Source organism: Phascolarctos cinereus, unplaced genomic scaffold, assembly GCF_003287225.1.
Source record: "Phascolarctos cinereus isolate Bilbo 61053 unplaced genomic scaffold, phaCin_HiC Scaffold_3;HRSCAF=262, whole genome shotgun sequence".
NCBI classification, from domain to species: domain Eukaryota; kingdom Metazoa; phylum Chordata; class Mammalia; order Diprotodontia; family Phascolarctidae; genus Phascolarctos; species Phascolarctos cinereus.
The window spans coordinates 153,676,434-153,693,012 of NW_027555736.1; the positions used below are offsets into that span (position 1 = coordinate 153,676,434).

A 16,579-nucleotide genomic window follows, 5' to 3' on the forward strand; every position below is an offset into this window, starting at 1 on the left:
ACAAAAATGGAGGTTACCCCTCTAGCCTTAGGGAAAACAGCTCACTACCTTCTGATATTGCATATTACAGGGTAGAACTTTGGAAAAGAGTAAACAATAATTCTCTTGCCCTTCAACAAAGCTATTCATGGTTAAATAGCCATAGGTTAAATACCCATATTACAAAACTATGCAGGATTATTACAGAAGAAAAGCAGTATTTGTATTAAAAAGATTAAGTCCTTGAAATTCATATTTTTCATATATTATACCTTTCCTCGGTGACAAGAGAAGGAAGTACAGTGCTTCGTTGTGCCATTTTCCTTTTCAATAATTCACATCTGTTGAAAAATATGCATCAAATTATTTAACAGTTTATATGTGGTACCAAAATAACTTCATAAATCCATAACAATGGGAACTATAAAAATGCGCAGAAAACTCCAGTCCTAAATTTTCACTCTTATTTTTAAGGAAGTTGGGGTTTAAATATGAAATAAACAACAAAAGATAAAAGTTAAGAAGAAACTTAGGTAAAACCAAAAAGCTTCTTAACATATACTAGTCTGATCAAAAAGCTTTTACCATAACAAAGCTTGAGCATTTTCCTTTATTATCAATATGTCTGAAGCAATAAATTTGTTAATAAAACTTAGAAAATTGTGAGTCTTTGTTAAAAATTAAATAATAAGTTATCATTGTACTATGATTCTGTGAGTCCATTACTGGTAACAATCATATTAATACTATATCTTTATTAATAGCTTACAGAATTTAGATCTAGAAGTCTTCACGAATCATCTAATCCAGAGGTTCCCAAACTTATTTAGCCTACTTCCCCTTTTCAAAAGAAAAAATTACTTAGCACCCCCTCCCAGAAATCAAGTTTTTTTAACCCCTTTAACAGTTTTTTTTTCAAATTTGCATCATTTCAAAAAAATTTTTTTTTAGTTGACACATCTTAAATTTAATAATTTATTGTAAATTTCTGGGTTTTTTCCTGCATTAAAATTTTGATGACATAATATTGCATCTTGTAACTATAAAGTATCATATTATAAACAAGTCACTACATGCGCATATTCCTGCTGATGCATACTGGACCTTCTGACAATGTGCAGCACACTTGCCTGCCAATACTGGTTTGTTAAGACTTGTTGGTGTACTTGACCACTGATCATTATAACATGCATTTTGTGGGTTTATCTGGAAAATAATATAATCACTACAACTTTAACTCTGTTACACAACAGATGAAACATGTACAAATGGTTTTTCAAAATTTTCTTCTCTTCTTTCCTTGTTTCCACTGCCCCCTTATTTTTATTCAATGCCCCCCCAATTGTACCTGAAGCTACTACCACCACAACCACCCCCACCATTCCAGCACCCCCCAGGAGGTGGTATCACCCACGTTGGGAAACTATGATTAGTCCAACCTCACCTATCAAAGGAAGAACTGTGGGTCAAAAATGTGAAGTATTCTGCATAAGGTTACACAGGGAGTAAAAGAATAGAAGCAAGACATGAATCCAGGTCCTCCTTGAAGAATTTCATCCTTCAGAGGTGGAAGAAAAAGGGGAAATTTAATTTTGGATCTGATTTTCACTAAGAGGTAGAAATGGGTTTTTAGGGTAAAAAATGATGGGAATCCTAGAAGAAAATGACCACTCTTTTAGAATTTGTGACACAGCAGAGGAAATTCAGGCATAGTGAGACATGCATTATGGATTTTGGAAAGCAGACATCAAAAGAGTGAGAGGAAAGAAAGGTATGAGCCGTATAGGCTCAGGAGGAAGGAAAGATGTTCAAGAACAAAATTCTGAAATACAAAAGGAAACAATTCTGGTGAGAAGGAAAAATATGATTTGTTTGTTTGTTTTTTGTTTGTTTTTTTTTTTTAGGCAACTGGGGTTAAGTGACTTGCCCAGGGTCACACAGCTAGTAAGTGTCAAGTGTTTGGTCTGAGGCCAGATTTGAACTCAGGTCCTCCTGACTTCAGGGCCAGTCTCTATCCACTGTACCACCTCGCTGCCTCGAAAAATATGATTTGTATGAAAAGACTGATATGGATACTCAGTGAATACACCAACCAACTTAGATTTAAGCAAAAATCATAGAGAAGTTGCAAGGCCAGATAACAAGATGAGTATAGCCTAGTCTTGTAAAAAGTATCAGGAATGCAAAAATTTGGAATGAGTTAAGGCCAGAGAAGGAAGCCAAGGATAATAGAAAAGGGTTGTTTGGTTTGGCTGGTTTTGGGGGGGGGGTAAGCTATTTTGAGAGAAAGAAGAGCACCAAAGAAGGGATGAGATGTCTGTCTGGAGCAGATGGGGCTATGATAACTGACAACAAAGAGAAAGCAAAGCTACTCCACTCTTATTTTGTTTCTGCTTCCCCTGCCAAGGAGAATGACTTTTGCAATAGGAATAACAGAACAAAAATGACTAACAAGCAACTAATACCCAGATAAGTAAAAAAGTAGCATGAGGGCACCTAGCTGCCCTAGGTAAACAAAAGAGAATGCATGAAAAAGCACTTATTAAGTGTCTACTATGTGCCAGGTACAGTGTTAGGCACAAGGGATTTAAAAAAAAAAAGATGACAGGCCTCATTCTCAGGGAATGTTCATATTCTAATTGGGAAAGATGATATATGTAAGAGATGATACTGCAAACAGGATGGAAAGACTAGCAGGTCCTAAGGAGGTGGCTGCAGGAGGGATTAAAACCCCATGAGTCCATGAGTCTGTAAGATGCATCAAGGTATCTTCCTCTCATCACTGGGCACTGGAGAGTGGATTCATCGGTCACAGCAGAATAGAGATTCCGGGTGTCTTCGGGCAGGGGTGGGAATGGGAAGGTCAATATCTGGCCAAGTAAGGGAAAAGCAAGAAAGTTAGAGGTGAGAAATGAGGCAGGGAAGGAGAAAGGCAATCCCAGTTCCAGCTTGGGCCCTCTAAGCAATCCCATTGAGTAGAAAGGGGAAAAGGCTCCACTTGGCACCAGCTATAGGAATGAATCCATGTCACCTGAGTCAGATGAACTACATGGTTGGGCACTGAAATATCTGGCATGTAAGTCTGCTGACCACTGCCAACAATATGAGAAACACCATGGGAAACAGGAAAAGCGCTCAAAAAGGGGAAAAGTCTCAGTTTTCAAAAGAAGGTAAGAAAACAGTCCATAAACAATAGGCCTGTGAACGTGACTTCAATTCTATAAAAATTCCACAATGGATCATTACAGAGATGCCTGGTGAACATTTACACAGGGAAACAGTGATTACAAAGCCAGCATGGCTTTACCAATAACAGTGCATGCTAAGCTAACTTCATATCCTTTTTTGTTGCAATTACTAAACTCAGAAAAAAGACAGCTTGGTGTAGTAGGCAGAAAGCTGGTCTTGCAGCCCAAGAAGACCTTGGTCCAGTTCTGACCCTAATACATCCTGGATATGTAACCCTTCACAAGTCTCTTAAGCTCTCCAGACAACTATCTAAACCTGTAAGTTGAAAAGTAGTTGCCAACTGCACTGGTAGAGAGAGTTTCCTCATCTTTAATCAATCAACATTTATTAAGCAACTACAATGTGCCCAGTGTTGTGCATTGCTATATCAATGAAATCACAGGTCCATCCCTCACCTCTAATCCCCCAAGTAATAGATGAGGAGAATGATGACAAGACAGAAAGATTTAGATTAAATAATAACATAAACAGACATATTCAGAAATGGTTGGATGGTTGCATTCAAAGAATAGCTGTTAATGGTTCAGTGTTAATACGGCAGGTCTCTAGTATACAACCCCCAGGGGATTTGTACTCGCTCTGTGCTAGCTGACATTTTCTTCAACCGTTTGGATAAAGGCATGGAAAGCGCGCTCATCAAATTTGTAGATGACTCAAAACTGAGAAGTATAGCCAACCCACTGGATCAAAGAATCAGGAACTAAAAGGTTCTTGAAACAGTAAAACAAGGAGTTGACTCTAATAAAATGAAATTCAATTGGGATAAATGTAAAATCTTATACTTTACAAAAAATCACCTATACAAGTACGAGGGGAAGATATCAATAATCCCACTGTACCCTGCCCTCAGCAGACCTTATCGGATATACTGTGCTCAAGTGAGATACCATAGTTTAAGAAGGACATTAGCTAAAGAAGATCTAGAGGAAGACAACCAGGACAGTAAAGGGCCTTAAATCCATTTCATCAAATATCAGCTGAAAGAAATGGGCATGATTAACCTAGAGAAGATTTAGCTGTTTTAATCAAGAAAAAAAAAATATATGAAAGGCTAGCATGTGGAAAGGGATTAGAATTATTCTCCTTGGCCCCAAAAGGCAGAATTAGAAGCAATAAGTAGAAGCTGCAAGAGTCCAGTTTAAACCTGATGTCAAGAAAAACTTTCTAACAGTTAAAGCTGTACAAAATTGAAACAGGCTACATCAAGAAGTGTTGGCTTCTCTGTCCTCAGAAGTATTCAAACAAAGGCTGTATATTAGAATAGGGATTCTTTTCATGTATGGGTTAGACTAGCTGGTTGCTATGGTCCCTTCCAATTCTCAGACTCTGTGATTCTACAGTTTTGTAATTCAAAGCAAGTACTCCTTTCATCATACCACACCATCTCACCAATTACTTGGATTACATTTTAGTTATAATAAATATTTCATAATCTCAACAAACAAATAAGAGAACCATATCAAAATCTTTTAGTTTTCATTTACTAAATGAATTAGTGTGATAATTTCTTACAAATGGTATTCTAGTTATTGATATTTAATTTGTTTTCACTTAACTTACAGATTTATTTTTACTAGTTTAAATATTTTATTTTTTCAATTACATGTAAAAATAATTTTAACATTAATTTTTTTATTTTAAATTCCAAATTATCTCCCTCCCTTCTCCCCTTATTGAGAAGGCTAGCAATTTTATATAGGTTATACATGCGCAGTCATGCAAAATATTTCCATATGAATCATGTTGTCAAAAAAAACACAAAAATAAAGTTTTAAAAGTATACTTCAATCTGCACTCAGATTCCATCAGTTCTTCCTCTGTAGATGGACAGCATTTTTCCTAAGTCCTTCCAAATTGTCTTGGATCACTGGACTGCTGAGAATAACTGTTATTTATAGCTGATCACTGTATAATATTGCAGTTAATGTATACAATGTTCTCTCGGTTCTGCTCATTTCACTTTGCCTTGTTTCATGTAAATCTTTCCAAGTTTTTCTGAAAGCATCCTGCTCATCATTTCTTATAGCACAATACTATTCCATCACAATCATATACTACAACTTGTTCCCCAATTAATAGGTATCCCCTCAATTTCCAAACCTTTGCCACCACAAAAACAGCTGCTATAAATATCTTTGTACATATAGGTCCTTTTTTTTTTTTAATCCTTTGGGATACAGACCTAGTAGTTGTATAGCTACGTCAGAAAGTATGCACAGCTTTATTGCCCTTTGGGCATAGTTAGCGTATAGATTTTTAAAATATTTTGTGAAAACCATGGTTTTGGCATCATTCTCCATCATATCTTATAGAGAGATTTCACCATTTTCTTAGTAAATATGTTATATTACAGAATTAATAAAAATAAAATGTCATGCCTAAAGATTTCTTCAATATCAAAGTTAACAATAATTTATGGCACTTGTAGAATACGAAAGCAAACTAGTAGAAAAAATTCAGCATAAACAAGTTCATTCATTGTTGGAGAAGACAGACGCATTCTTACACTATTGGTGAAACTGGTTGTAAATTGGTCCAACAATTCCAGAAAAGGGGGATATATATACGACACGTACACAGATATGCAAACACAAGATCATCTAAGGAATGAAAGAGCACCAAGAATTGGGGGCGATGGTCGGAAAAGCATTACCACAAGAAGTAGCGCCTGAGCACTGGAGGAAAACAAAGATTCTAAGTAGTAGCCTGAAGAGAAAGAGGTAGATCCTAGGGACAGAGGATAGCTTGTGCAAAGGCATGAGGCAGGAGACAGGATGCTTGGGGCCCGTGGGGAACAAGAAGGCCAGTTTGTCTAGAATAGTGTATAATTTGTGAAAATGTGAAATAAGTGTAGAAATGTATGATGGTACCAGGTTGTAGAGGGCTTTAAATGGCAAGTGAGAAGTTGGTAATTCGTCTTAGGAAGACATTAATGATTCTTGAGCAGGGGTGGTACATGATTAGGCCAATGCTTTAGGGAAATTATTTTTGTAACTATATGGATTATTTAATAAAAAGAGAAACTGGAAGTTACTGAAAAGCTATTAAGCTGTTCACACCTTTGGAGTAGTGGGTTCACTATTGGGTATGTATCCTAGGAAGATTAAAGACAGAAAGGTTCCATATGTACCAAAATATTCACAGCAGCATTATCTGTCATATCTAAAAGCTGGAAACAAATTATGTGTTCAATGACTGAGAAACAGTTGAGCAAACTGTATCATAAAAGCAGAATAATTTGAATTTTTTCTACAGGGGCAAAAATAGTTGAGGGGGCAGACACAGAAGTGTTGAGAATAAGAAGGGAATAGGGGGCAGAGGATAGTCTGACTGCTGGTGCAATCACGACATAAGATAGGATAGTATGTCTTCCCACCCCAATCAATCTCCTCTAAACTGAAATCCTACTCTCTTTCCCTGGGACTTCCCTCAGACCCAAGGGAAACCAGGCGGGTGATATACTGTGAGGTAAGAGGATAGTCTCTGGACCTCTGCAAAAAGAAAGCTATCTTCCCTAGCAAGTTGGCACAATGCACTGAAGCACAGGCTGCCATGCCCTAATTATGTTTCTATATATGAACGCAGAGGCAGTATAGTGCTGGCTTTGAAGCATAACAATAAATATATAGTAGAGTACCAGACTTAAAGTAAGGAAGACAGCTCAAGTCCTGCCTCTGGTACCCACTGTATTTGTGACCCTGGGCAAGTCACTAGAAAGCTCTCTAAGACTATTAGTTGCTGAGGAGGAGCCGACTTGCATTGGTAGAAGGTATGTCCTCATCTAGGAATTCCCTGTATCAACTGAAATCACAGGTTCAGTTCCTATTCCTAGCCTACATGAATATAGAAACATTTCTGGCCATAAGGAACAAAACTATAAAGAATGAAAGAAACATGGGAAGAGCTATATGAACTGACACAAAGCAAATAAGTCAGAACCAAAAGAACGATATCTACAATAACTGTGATCATGTAAATAAAGATAAAGCTAGAAGACTTTAATTCAGGCCGTCCAATGTTGGTTCCAGGTAGCTGATGTTAAAACACGCTATCTACTTTCCTTTCTATTAACATCAAAACATCACACTGCTGTCAAGGACAAACACTAATAATGGTGGGCTTGCTTAGCTTTTTTATGGAAAGGTTATGGGATTTCTGACATGCAAAAAAAGAAAAAATTGTGTCCATAAAAAAAATTTTAATACACATCATACAGTGCTTACAGAACTCTAATGTTAATCTATTAGAACAAAGAATAAACAGTGACAAAAGTTTAAGATATTAAATTTAAATTAGTGAGTCAGCTACAGTTGAATGATAATTAAAGCATATATTTCTATTAAGAATAGATAAGGGAGCTGAATCTAAGATAGGACACCATAAATGATGGCACAAGAACAAGTGTTTTGGTTATCCTTATTCTCCCTCTTCCCTCAGTTGTGTGTCTTCTTCATTACTGGATCTTTCTTTAGCACAAGGGCTGGCTCATATCACGAAGATGATCTGATATGGCACAAAACAAGAGGTCAGTAATCTATGGCATTCTTGCCAAAAGTAACATATAAGATGAACTTGGATGGTAGATCTGGAGGCTCCATCAAGGCTATGGCTCCATACTAGAGCACAGGAGTTCTTCTGCTTGACTAGGCTGCCCAGAACAAAGCAAGATATTTGTGCTGAACAAAACAGGGACTCCTGAGAACAATCCACTAAGGTATGTAGGGCCATGGTAATACTGGCAGATGTTTGCAATTGCAAGTTTAGACATGTGGATCAACAGCATAAGGACCAAAATGAAAGCATGCCGGTAGCTGATAACTGCAGGGATTAGGTAGATATTGGGCAATTAGCGTTGGGTAAGACCTATTAAAAGGCTGTAAGTTGAAAAAACGGAAGAGATATTCCATTTCCCAGATGGGCCACGGTGGGGACAGTCTATGAACAGTTAGCCTCCTCCATTAAGAATCTTTAAACACTTGTTGGAATTTTAAAATGAAATTCTCCCAGAGCAGGGGGCTTATGAGGCAAGACCCAAAAGTCTATTTCTGGTCAAGAGGATGAACAGGAAGCCCATCTTTATATGATCTCTGAGCAATTCAGCAGTTAGTCTGCTCCCCATGATGGCAATAAAATGTTCTCTCAGAATGATGCAAAGCAATAGACTAACCAGAACTACCTTCTTGCAAACCTTCTCTGCTAGAGAGACGATGGTTCTATGCTAGGATCTTAAAGTTTTCATCACTTTTTTAAATAGGCTAATAATAATGTAATCATAAATATGAGGCACTGTCAGCAAAGTAACATCAAAGAATTAAATGAGCTAATATTTGTAAAGCACTTAATACAGTGGCTGGAACAGTGGAAGTGCTTCATAAATGCTTGTTCCCTCCCTTTAAAAAAAATATACTGAGGGGCAGCTAGGTGGTGCAGTGGATAGAGCACCAGCTCTGGACTCAGGAAGACCTGAGTTCAAATCCAGCCTCAGATACATAACACTTACCAGCTGTGTGACCCTGGACAAGTCACTGAACCCCATTGCCTAGCCAAAAAATAATAATAATTATATATATATTTATATATATATATATATATATATATATATTTATATATACTGAACATATGCCATAATCTATATAACATAATTTTGACTCAGTATCTTTTTAAATGAAGAAATGATGACAAGATAAAGTCACACAAAATTTTATCAGAATTTGAATTTGAAATTGGTTTTAAAAGCAACTGTAGTTTTTCTGTAGGTATAAAAAAGTTTCACTCCTTTAGCCAAATTTATTCTAAATTGAAAAATAATTTGCATATTTAAAATCAAGAAAGTTTATCTTTTCCAACCTACAAATATACACAAATAATTAGAAATATTGGATTAAAAGCATAACCTGGTACAATAAAATATAGTTACACAGGAAGCTCAGTGAATGAGATTCCACGTAACTTGATTTTCTGATTTGGTATTAACCATTTAGGCATAATTATAAATTATAATATGTCAATTACAATCTTCAGGGACAATAACCTAAAAGTCCATGGCGGGTTTTGCTATTAAAGGATACTTTTTCTTATTTCCATGATGAAGTAAGTGATTCAGACATACAAGGACAACAGTCATTCCCCAACTGACAAGTGGTCAAAAAACGTGAACTGGCAATTTTCAAAAGAAGAAATCCAAGCTACCAACAGTTATGTGAGAAAAATTTCTGCCCCAAATCACTAATGATGAAAGAAATGCAGATTAAAGCCACTCTGAGGTTCTACCTCACACTCATCTGATTGGCAAAGATGACAAAAAAGGAACAAGAAAATGGCAAATGTCCAAGGCACTTCAGAAAAACAGGCACGTTAATGCATTGTTGGTAACTGTGAATTGATACTACATTCTAGAAAACAATTTGGAACTATGTCTTCAAAGTCACAAAGCTGTATATTCTTTGATCTAGCAATACCACCACCCATATCCCAGAGATCAAAGAAAGAGGAAAAGGACCTATATGTATCCCGCCCCCTGCAAAAAAAAAAAAAGTAGCAGATTTTTGTAATAGCAAAGTACTGAAAACTAAGGAAGTACCCATTAATTAGAGAACGGCTAAACAAATTATGTGAACGTAATGGAATATCATGGTGCCTTAAGGTCAATGTGAGACGGTTTTGCTTTACTAAGCATATTTTTATAAAAGTTTTGTTTTTATTCTTTTTTTCAGTCACGGTGGAGAGAAGGAGATGGTGGGGAGAGCATAGATAAAATAAATGCTTGCTAACTGAAGAATAAAGTCCAAAATATTTTTTAAATTTAGCTACATAGTCAGGAAAGTGGGTGCCTATCATTTGGAGAATGGCTGAATTAAACCTTAATAAACAAGGCCGTAAGAAAAAATTTTTAAAGCTAGTATTTTTGAACTGACAAAGTAAAGTTAGCAATACCAGAACAATTTATACAGTAACCACGATAATGTAAAAACAAACCAAAAAAATTTTTGAAATACTTCAGAACTTTGATCAATGCAATGACCATTTGAGATTTCAGAGAACTGATTTCAAAATAGGTGCTTCCACCTCTCATCAGAGAGGTGGTGTAACAAAGATGCAAAATTAGGTACATATTATCAGATATGATCTATGCGTTGATTTGTTTTGCTTAACTTTACTTCTTTGTTACAAGAAAGGTTTCTATTGGATGGAAGTGGAGAGAGAGTAAATGAGAAGTGACAGCAATGTTTTAAAAAAAATCAATAAGACTTTTTTAAAAAAATAAAGAGGTAGCTGACTAGAGGAAGTCACACAACCACAGTGACTGGGTTCACTGAAATTTTATGTTATCTAATCTCTACTGGGTCCTCATTACTTTCACTCTTCCCTAACTTTTCCACTTTCTTAAGCATTCCCATATCACCCCTACCTTTTTAGAAGTCCTTAACCCATAATTTACTGAGAAAATAGGTCATGTACCTTGTGCTCCCACTTGTCCCCCTACCCTACATCTCAAAACTCTTTAACACCATTCTGTCCTCCTTTATTCTAGTCTCCAAGAAAATACAAGACTCATCTCTTTACCCCTGATCCCACCTCCTACCATCTCCAGCAGATTGCTCCCATAATCACCCCTACTTTCTCACTAATCTCCAATCTCTCCCTCTCTATTCATTGCCCCCCTGCTACCTATTAAGATGCCCAGGTCTCCCCTATCCTTCAAAAAAAAAACCCTTCATTTGGCCCTACAATTCATTCAAGCTACTGTTATCTCTCCTCTCCCTTTCACAACCAAACTCCTAGAAAAAAAAAATTGTTTACACACATTGCCTCTGCTTCGTTTAATCTCACTCCACAACCCTTTACAATCTGGTTTATGACTTCATCATTCACCTGAAACTGCTCTCTCCCAAGGTACCAATGATTCCTGAATTGCCAAACGTAGGGACTCTTTTTCAATTCTCATCTTTCTTGATCTCTCAACAGTATTTGACACCGTTGACTACTCTCTCTTCATGAATACCCTCCTCTTTGGGCTTTTATGACACTTCTCTCTTGGTTCCCCCTCTTATCCACTTGGCTGATCTGGGTGTCCTTTGCTGAATTATAATCCATGTTCCACACTTTAATTATAGGTATATTTCTAGGGTTCTGTCTTGAGCATGACTCTCTCTCTCCATAACTCTTAGTGACTTAATCAGCTCCTATGGATTCAATTACCATCTCTATGAAGATTTCTAGATCTACCTATCCAACCCTACTGTCTTTGCTGAGCACCAGTCCCATATTGCTGTCTATTGGATATTTTCAACTTAATATCCTATAGCATCTCAAACTGAACATGTGCAAAACAGCACTCATTATCTTTCCCAAACCCACTCCTTCCGAATTTTTTTATTTCTGTCAAGAGAACCACCATTCTTCCAGTCCCCCAGGTTTGCAACCTAAGACTCATCCTTTACTTTTCACTAGCCTTCACTATCTCCCATATCCAAACAGTTACCAAGTTTTGATCATTCTGCCTCCATACCTACACTGGTTTTGGCCCTTATCACCCTCTTACCTGGCCTATTAAAACAAGCTCCTGTTTGGTTTTCTAATCCTTCTCTTCTCCAGTTCATATGCCACATCGTTAACAATGGGATGTTCCTAAAGAACGAATCTGATCATGTCACCCTGCTCAAGAAGTTCGAGTGGGTCTGTCACTTGGAGGATTACATACACACTCTGTCTGGCATTTAAAACTCTTTACCATCTGACTCCAGTCTCTCTTTCTAGATTTAGTACACATTGTTCCCTTTCACACATTCTATAGTCTAGCCAAACTGGCCTACTTGCTGTTTCTCAAACTCACACAGGACTCTATCCCCTGAGTCCCTGCCTTTGCAAAGCCTGCCCCCATGCCTGGAATGTGCTCCCTCCTCCTTGTCTCCTCTGTTAAAAATCTCATCCTAAGTTTCCCTTAAATCTTAGCCCGGGTGACCTCCTCCTTAAGGCTTTTCCTGCTCCTCTCCCCAACCCTAGTTACTATTATCTCACTTCCAAAAATTACCTCTGTTTATTTTGTTATCTACTTATAGGAGTACATATTTCCCCCAAAAGAAGTCAATCTCCTTAAAAGTACAGACCATATCATTTTTGTCATTTTGTTTCCAGTACAGCGCCTGGCGCAAAGCACGCCGAGTAATCGCTGAGAGATGGTTTGGAATGGGAGAACCTGGGTTCAAGTCAAGATTTTGTCATTTACCAACCTCTATGATCTGAAGCAAGTCACTTCACGATCTTGTAAGAAGGCAGGACAGATAGGCTGAGAGATCAGGAAGGCAATAAACTGCCAATAAACCTCTTTCCAATTCTAAGGAGTTTACAGGCAGCATGGAAGAGGAAGAGATACAGGCCTAGACACAGGTCTTCTTCAATTGGCTATTACTCAGACTGGCTATACAGTTAATTGACTGTGATAAATACTCTTTGCGGCAGATTATTGCAGCTATGACAAATCTGATTACCCTATCTGTGTCTGTGTTCTCCTATAATATGTATACACTGGGGCAAGTCTCCTGCAAAGAGATCTGCTGTAAGATACTGAAGGTTTTTGGCACAGAGTAAAATAAAGGGGTGGGCAATGGTGGTTCTATGTATACAGAGACAAAAGTCACAAATAGCATACTTTGTGTGCAACAGTAAACAAAGACATAGCTGGCTCCAGAAAAGACTAAGGTTGTACAAAAATGCTTGCTCCTCTCCGACTGGTACAGTACCAGATACGCCACTTGCAGTACCTCCTGAGGTCTTCCCTATTTTCTCCACGACAGAGCCAGAATTCACGGGACACACAGAGGTCATCTAGTTTGACTACTTATCCAAAACATGAATCCCCTCTACGACTATGACACTTGGGGAATATTTATCCCCTCTTGAAGACCCTCTGTGACAGGGATTCCATCAACTCATAAGGCAACCCATTCCATTTTTGGACATCTCTAATAATCAAAAAGTTCTTTTATTAAGCTGAAATCTGTCTCTCTAGTTTCTACCCAGTAGCCTTAGTTTTACCTAGTGGGCCAAGTAAACAAGTCTAAATCCTCTTCATATGGCATGGTTTCAAGGTTTCTCATTATCCCAGTCACCTTCTTCTGGATGTGTTCCAGTTCATCAATGCTCTTTATGATGCACAGCACCCAGAATGGAACACAATATTCCACATGTAGCCTGACCATATTTCTACAAATGCAACCTAACAGTACATTAGCTTTTTTTTGGCTATCAGATATCACTGCTCTCTCATACTGAGCTCACAGTTCACCAAAACCCGAGTCGACTTTTTTAAATCAACTGCAGTTGATTTCATCCTTTATTTATGCAAAAGATTAAATATGTCTTTTGTCTTGATGTTTCAAATAGACTATTAGCAGATCTCAAAGACAGAAATGTCTTTATATGTCTTTAATCTTCCATGGTGCTTAACTGTGCTTTACATATAAATGCACGATAAATATTTGTTGATTTGATTTTTGAGTCTTTAAATCTACAGTTTCAAATGTTTCCTTCCTTTTCTTTGAGTGATATTTCCTTTGCCAAAAGACAGTCCCATTCCACCTGCAAGTTTGGCAGGCTATTCCAGCTGGCCCTTCAGTAGAAAACAAAAGTCTGAATATTACTTTTTAGGGCAGGTTGCTTTTAATAATAATAATAATAATAATAATAATAATAATAATAATAATAATAATAATAATAATAATGCAGCCACTATATTTAGCAGCTTTTCTTTCTAACATTTGAAAAAAAAAGTTCTCAAAAGTTGAGGTATCTGCCAAATACACAAAAACAGAAAAATATTGTCCAAAAACTAATGTGTACATCCTAAGTGCACCAAATATGGGGGAGCAAGCATTTTTCTACAATCTCAATCTTTTCTATAGAGAACTATGCCTTTGTTTATTGTTGCACAGGGTACACTATTTGTGACTTGTCTTTATGTTAAACTATGTCATAGAAAAACTCACCTGTTAGTTTACTCATCTTTAAAGTGAAGGGGTTGGACTAAATGATCTCTAACATCTCTTTCAACTCCAAAAAGCCTCTAATTTTATGACAGTGAATATCTTCTATCTGAAGTAACCACTTGGGCTTGGTAAATTAATTTTATAACCATTTGGGAGAAAGGAGAAGGATCGTGAACTCTTCTCTACATAATTAAAAAAGAAAAGAAAACTGAAATCAACAAAAAAACAAGCTTAAGGTACCAGGAGTGTCTGAATAACATCTTCCCAGTTAAACAATTTTAAGAATCCCATGATGTGAAAGCAACCCCCCACACGTTCTCTCCCACATAAACACATTTTTTTAGAAGCTACACTAAGCAACGGAGCAGGCTCTCCCAGTTAACTTCTCTGCCTTATTCAGAAAATAATCTCCAACCAAAGTATTCTGTGCTAAACCAGGGCTGACCACTATACAGCATGACCAAAAAATATTTTGAGAGACGATGAAAGTTTCCATCTTAGCAACTTTTCACCAAGATTTGATTATATGACATCAGGTAACAATTCCTTCTAAGTAAAAAATGAAAATTCTGCCCCTTTTTTTACACATTTTATTTACATTTGCTTTACTTTTTATGTAGTCAAAGGTAACAAGAAATGCTTGTTTAAACAATTTAGATCACAAGTAAATAAACTTTTTTTTTAATCAAGAATCATCTAATTCGGGGAGGGAAGAAAGCAAAGGAAAGAGAAGGAAACCAACTGCTGGCCACATACAAACAACAGCAACTTTTTTTAGTTTAGTCATTTGGGGTGTGGAGGAAAAAGATTTAAGAGAAAAACAAACTCAATACATTTTAGATTAAAAACACAAAAAGAACATAAAACTTTATTTAATACACATGAAAATTTGGGAGAAAAGTGGAAGAAAGTGAGATATACACAGAGGTAAAGAAAGAAAATTTAAAAAGAGGAGAGAAGGACAGAAAAGATGAGTGAGGGAAAGGTGAGAGTCAGAGGGGGAAAGAAAAGGAAAGACAAAAAGAGATTCAATAGGTTGCGAGGTGAATGTGGTAACTGGAATTAAACTGTTCTTGTAACACCCAGCTATTTTTAAAAATTCCTACAGTGGTTTTTTTACTCTGTTGTCAGGCACTCTGGGTTTTTGTTTTGGGGCTATTATATACAAAATGGGTATGCTAAAAAAGAAAAAGAAAAAAGCCTCTCATATTTATAAAATGAACATGTTTTTTAATTATCCTAAACTCAATTCTTCAAACTGAGAATACAATTTTGTTAAACTGGCTTATCAATATTTTGGTTCAACCTTCCTAAACTAAAGTCTTATTGCTATTCTAAGGCCCATTCTGGTGCGTACATGGGTTCTAAAAGACTTTGCAAATGGAGCTCTGGTAAGTCCATCAATAAAGAAGCATTTATTTATTAAGTATGTTATTGTGAGCCAGGCACTGTTCTACCTTCAGTAGATCCAAATAAAAAAGTGAGACAGTCCTCAACCTCAGATAGCTTATAGTTTACTAAGATGGAAAGGCACTAGGTATAGCATAATAAGGAGTTCTGTGTTTTCGTCCAGAAATCAGACTAGCCAAATTCAAAGAGTGTCATTAATTCTCCATTCTAGAGAACTGGTCACCAGGTAATTAATTTTAACTACAACTAATAAAACCCAATTACTAAAGCAAGAGAGAGTTATAATCTAGCAGGCTTCTGGGTTAGTATCCACACAGATAAAATCCTTGAAGTACCTAAGGATAAATATTTTGTTCAGTACAGCATAGTTCCATGGGTGGGAAAGGTATTTTTTCTCCTTACTTTTTCAAAGTAAGGGAGATGAGCATATTTTGTAGACAGTGAGGAAAGAACCAATGGAGAGTTTGGAGGTTGTAGAGAAAGGAAATAACTGACAACCATGTGTTAGATGTCACAGGAGAAGTTACAATCAAGGGCATTTACAGAGAATTTAGCCTTAAAAAGGCTAAAGGAAAACCCTTTCCTCTATGGTGAGTAAGTAAGAAAAGTTGAGTTGAGAAATTCTGAAAAGATGAAGAGCTCAGAGGAGTTTGACTCTCCATATACATAGGAAAGATGAAATGATTAGACATCTATTGCCCAGATTTCAACATGTGTCTGAGCTGACCCTCTTGTCTAAAAGTATACATATCTGCAACACACTTTCCAGAAAGAAAATGAGCTGAAACCAGAGTTAAAAAGGAAGAAGAAGGTAGACTAGTTTGTTCTGGTTAAATTGTATAACACTTTTGCTGACACCAAACTTCCCATAACAGTAAAGGTCTATTTAGGGGTGAGAAGTCTTCGGTCTCAAGGCCACATGTGGCCCTCCAAGTCCTCAAGTGCAGCTCTTTGAC

The 16,579-nt window shown here is 36.9% G+C and overlaps 1 protein-coding gene across 1 annotated transcript in view; it reads right to left on the bottom strand.

Moving 5' to 3' along the window:
• The window catches only part of FAM81A (family with sequence similarity 81 member A), a 77,678-nt gene that overhangs the window by 56,569 nt on the left and 4,530 nt on the right, over positions 1-16,579 (bottom strand). The window contains exon 2 of the mRNA XM_020981969.2: positions 252-320. Coding sequence (XP_020837628.1) covers positions 252-298 — 47 coding nt within the window. The 5' untranslated portion in view covers positions 299-320. The remainder of the gene's footprint in view (positions 1-251; positions 321-16,579) is intronic.